Source organism: Coregonus lavaretus, assembly GCF_964263955.1.
Source record: "Coregonus lavaretus genome assembly, chromosome: 16".
NCBI classification, from domain to species: domain Eukaryota; kingdom Metazoa; phylum Chordata; class Actinopteri; order Salmoniformes; family Salmonidae; genus Coregonus; species Coregonus lavaretus.
Genome location: NC_140003.1, coordinates 34,736,450 through 34,740,539, shown reverse-complemented (window position 1 = coordinate 34,740,539; position 4,090 = coordinate 34,736,450). Strand labels below are relative to the sequence as shown.

Here is a 4,090-nt window from a genome sequence, read left to right as displayed (position 1 = left end):
TCCAGAAGGCATTTCTGTAAAAAAAAAAAGTTTACGTTCAAATGGCTCTCCTGTGAAGTAGTGACGCGCGACATACGCCTAGTTTCCTGAAACGAGTCACAAATTACTGTCAACCATTGTTGCCATTAATGCTCGTTCGAACCACCAGAGGGTATCTGAGGGCTTCTTTATGAAACATGTTGGTGCTTGCTTACTTTTCCAAATAATCCTACAGAGGACCATGCAGGCCAGATGTTTTGATTGCTATACCCTATCTGAAAGGTTTTTAATTAATCTAGTTTTGCCAAACACAAAACAATTACAAACCATATGCTCATTATCTTTTTTTCTATAAAATGTCTAAATGTATTTTTTACCACTTTGAACATATATTTTGGGATTCCACGAGGAGTCGAGCAAAACCAACATATTCTCCCAGAGGGCAGGATAAATGACAGACTGATTGATTGACTGACAGATTACTAGCTTGATTGCTGATTGACAGGCAGCTGTGTGAGAGGGTGTGTTTGGTCCAGAGAGCATTACAAAAGCAGCAGTCTCAGCCCTAAGTCAGTCTCAGCTAGTTTCCCTCCAAGTCACCTTGACCCTTAGCTGAGCACAAGCAGCAGACCATACCACACAAAATGGGTGAGTGATTTGTAAGAGTCCTAAACACTTTTGTGTCTTCCAGATTAGTTGCTGTTTTCATTTTGCCTTTATGCTAGAAGTTTGTTTCATTGAGTAAGAAAAGCATTATCTTCAATACTTGATGTGGCTTATCTGATCTGGTTGCAGCTGAGAAGGTTCTGATCGTGTACGCCCACCAGAGTACTGGGTCATTTAACGCTGCAGCTAAAGATGCAGCTGTGACAGCTCTGACTGCTCAGGGCTGTAAGGTGGAGGTGTCTGACCTCTACGCCATGAAGTTTAAAGCCTCTGCTACTGTTGATGACATCACTGGTAACAGTCTGAACCATGCGTTACTTCATTACAGTAGTGAATGATAAGTGTATAAGCTTGAGTGCCTATTAAATGCTTAAGGTCACAACAATTTTCTGTTGGCAAGAGCTTTTTCTTTTCTACCTCAACTTGCTTAGTCTCAGTCTGTTATGATTTATCAGGGGAGGTGAAGGATGCTGAGCACTTCCAGTATGGAGAGGAGACCATGCTGGCATGGAAGGAGGGCCGACTCTCTGCTGATATCACTGAGGAACACTGCAAACTCTCTGAAGCGGAGCTTGTCATATTCCAGGTGATCTCCTGCAGTACTGTGAAGTGTCTTAGGCTTACGTTGATGAAGCCAATTTTCCTATCCTCATTTTAAGTGTAGAGCCTTTAGTGCTTTTTGGATGGTGGCTGAAATGCACCCATTCCAGGTGCTTGTTTTTGACTAGTGTCTCATCTCTCAGTTTCCTATGTACTGGTTCACTGTTCCTGCCATCATGAAGGGCTGGATGGACCGGGTGCTCACACTGGGATTTGCCTACACCTCAGAAAAGAGGTACAGCCAGGGCATCTTCAAGGTAGGGGATGCATGTAGGGCCTATGTAGATTACATTTTCAACCAGCAATGATCAAGAAATGACTCAGATTTTGTTCTTACTGTTACATCAGCTGTTGTACAATGACACAGGAGACATTTACTGCAATGGGCCTTTTAATAACACCACAAATAGTTGGTTTACATGCTTCTTCAAGGTTCCTCCCATTCTGTGGTCCATTCATATCAATGTCTCCTCACCTTGTTTCCCTCCAGGACAAGAAAGCCATGCTGTCCTTCACCACTGGATCCCAGGAGTCTATGTTCAGTGCCAATGGTATCAATGGAGACATGAATGTCACCCTGTGGCCACTGCAGGTATGTTAGGTTTGGCTGACACTACCAGCATGTAGACTGCTGTACTGCAACGTGCTTTAGCTTTCTATATGTTATCTCCACTGGATGTCTGCTTTTATTATAAGCATTTGACTTCCAGGTTGGAAAGTGCTAATTTTAATGATTGGAGGACTGCTTCAGTTGGACAAATCAATTCATGTTTTATATACTTTGGCATGGTTATTGAATAAGTTCATTCCCTCTCTTTAGAACGGCATCCTGCACTACTGTGGTTTCCAGGTTCTGGCTCCTCAGATCTTCTGGGCTCCACCCCACATCCCCGCTGAGGCTCGGGACAGCATGCTGGAGGCATGGCGCACACGGCTGCAAGGGCTTCTGGGAGAAGTACCGCTTACTTTCACACCCTCTGACAGCTTTGATGGTGGGAGGGGCTTCCAGCTCAAAGAGGATGTCCAGGAGAAGCACTCAGCCAATGCGTTTGGCCTGTCTGTCGGAATCCACCTGGGCAAGCCCCTCCCACCCAACAGCCAGCTCAAAGCTGGGGTGTGAAGGATACTGGAGGACTGTCATCCCTACACATGCTGCTTATGCTCTAAATAACAAATAAAGATTGGCTTCCTTAAACTGAATGGTGTTCACTTTAATACCACACTTGTTATTCAATGCTTTAACCTAGGTTTCATAGTTGGTCAACTGACTAATTAACTCGTCTGCAGTCTTCCACATTTTCTGATGGCATTCAAGTATTTTGTTTAGTTCGCTAATCTTGTATGGTAGCCACTGGGTTGAGGCTCACTACTTTACAAAAGCAGCTTCGTAACACTCAGTTCCATACTCTCCCCACGCAGACATGCTGTGACCTGTATGCGCTCTCACTTATGGGGTGGCTTGATCCCTCTCCCACATGTCGCTTTGGTTTGGGTCAACCGGCGGGGCCTGTTCCCTGCCACTCAAAGCCCTCAGCTTCCATACAGCGGGAAGAAATTGATCCGTTTAGGAGAAGGCTTACCATAGGCAAGGTCGCAGAGGGCTTTCTTTACATTCAGCGCTAAGTTATTGCATTGTGCTATGAATACACTGCTTGTTTCTCCAGATTAGGATTTCTGCAACTGTTTAGTGAAAATGTACCTCTGGGATCGGTTTGGAGTCAGGGGAGCTCCCTTGTTTTGGTGGGAGGCACTTAATTCCACAGCGGAAGCACACTGGGAACATGGTCCGAGCCCTTGGGTTCATCTGGGACTGCTGTTCCTAGACACAGGAAGCAAAACTAGGGGCGAGCTCAAGCTTTTTGCAGTGTTTGTGCGAGTGTTTGCCATAGGGCCAGGAGTTTTCCCTGAACGGGTAATTGAGGTTTGTGGCATGTAACCTGTGTCAAGGGTGGGTATATTTGAGCATGTATAGGCTCTGAAGCAACCATGCTTGTCAGAAATAGTTGCAGGGTTTGGGCCAGGGTATGTTTGTCTGGAGGGACATCACCAGTCCTGTCCCATCCTGCTCTGCTATGGTTCTCATCTCCCATACGCTGACAGGAAGGCTATTCTCCACAATCAATGGGAGGAAGTGGGTACTCGTGCCAGGATCGGCTGCTCTGGATATCTCAGGGAGGTAAAACAAGCACATCCATTCAGAAAAACCTTTCTGGCACAGTGTTTGAAGCCTAAATGACTGGTGTTAATCACGCAAACCAACAGTTTTTAAAGGCACTGGTTGAAAATATCCAATAGAAGGCAATAGCAACTCAAAGTCGTTATAAGGGGAAAAGTAAGAACACAAACTTAACAGACATTACATTAGACCCCTTACAATGAGACAAAACACTGAATTAAATGGATATGACACTTAAGAGCAGTAACTATATATTTCCAGTTTGAAGGACTTGGAATAATATTACATATAATTTTTACAATCAAATGACTGCCTATTTGTTTTGACGGGGCAGTAAATTAGTTTCTCTGTCTGGGCACGACGTGACCTTAACGAGAAGTCAGTCATAAACAATTATGACCAAAAACAGGATATCAGTTATTCTTTTTTCGTTGCAAGGATGCAGTCTGGCCACGACCAGATTCAAACCGTTTGAGCCCCTTCCAACATATGGCCGGACCAATCAGTGTCCTCTGATAATCTGTGGGGCTGGTTTAGTTGATGACGACAATGAAGAGCACCTGTACTGGGTGAAGAAGTCGAAAATCATAACAATGGCTGCTCTTGAGGTTGGTGTTGATGCTGCTATAGCAGCAGTTATCAGAACTGGAGGTCACAACTTAATTGAAG

At 44.6% G+C, this 4,090-nt stretch overlaps 1 protein-coding gene across 1 annotated transcript; it reads left to right on the top strand.

Annotated features, from left to right (window-relative positions):
* Window positions 1-623: 623 nt before the first annotated feature.
* On the top strand, window positions 624-2,365 carry LOC311143815 (NAD(P)H dehydrogenase [quinone] 1-like; the record flags this gene model as incomplete). Its single annotated transcript, XM_084179693.1, has 6 exons — window positions 624-627; window positions 775-939; window positions 1,101-1,231; window positions 1,389-1,502; window positions 1,736-1,837; window positions 2,066-2,365. 6 exons carry the CDS (start codon window positions 624-626, stop codon window positions 2,363-2,365), a joined length of 816 nt encoding a protein of 271 aa, XP_084035819.1.
* Window positions 2,366-4,090: the final 1,725 nt, after the last annotated feature.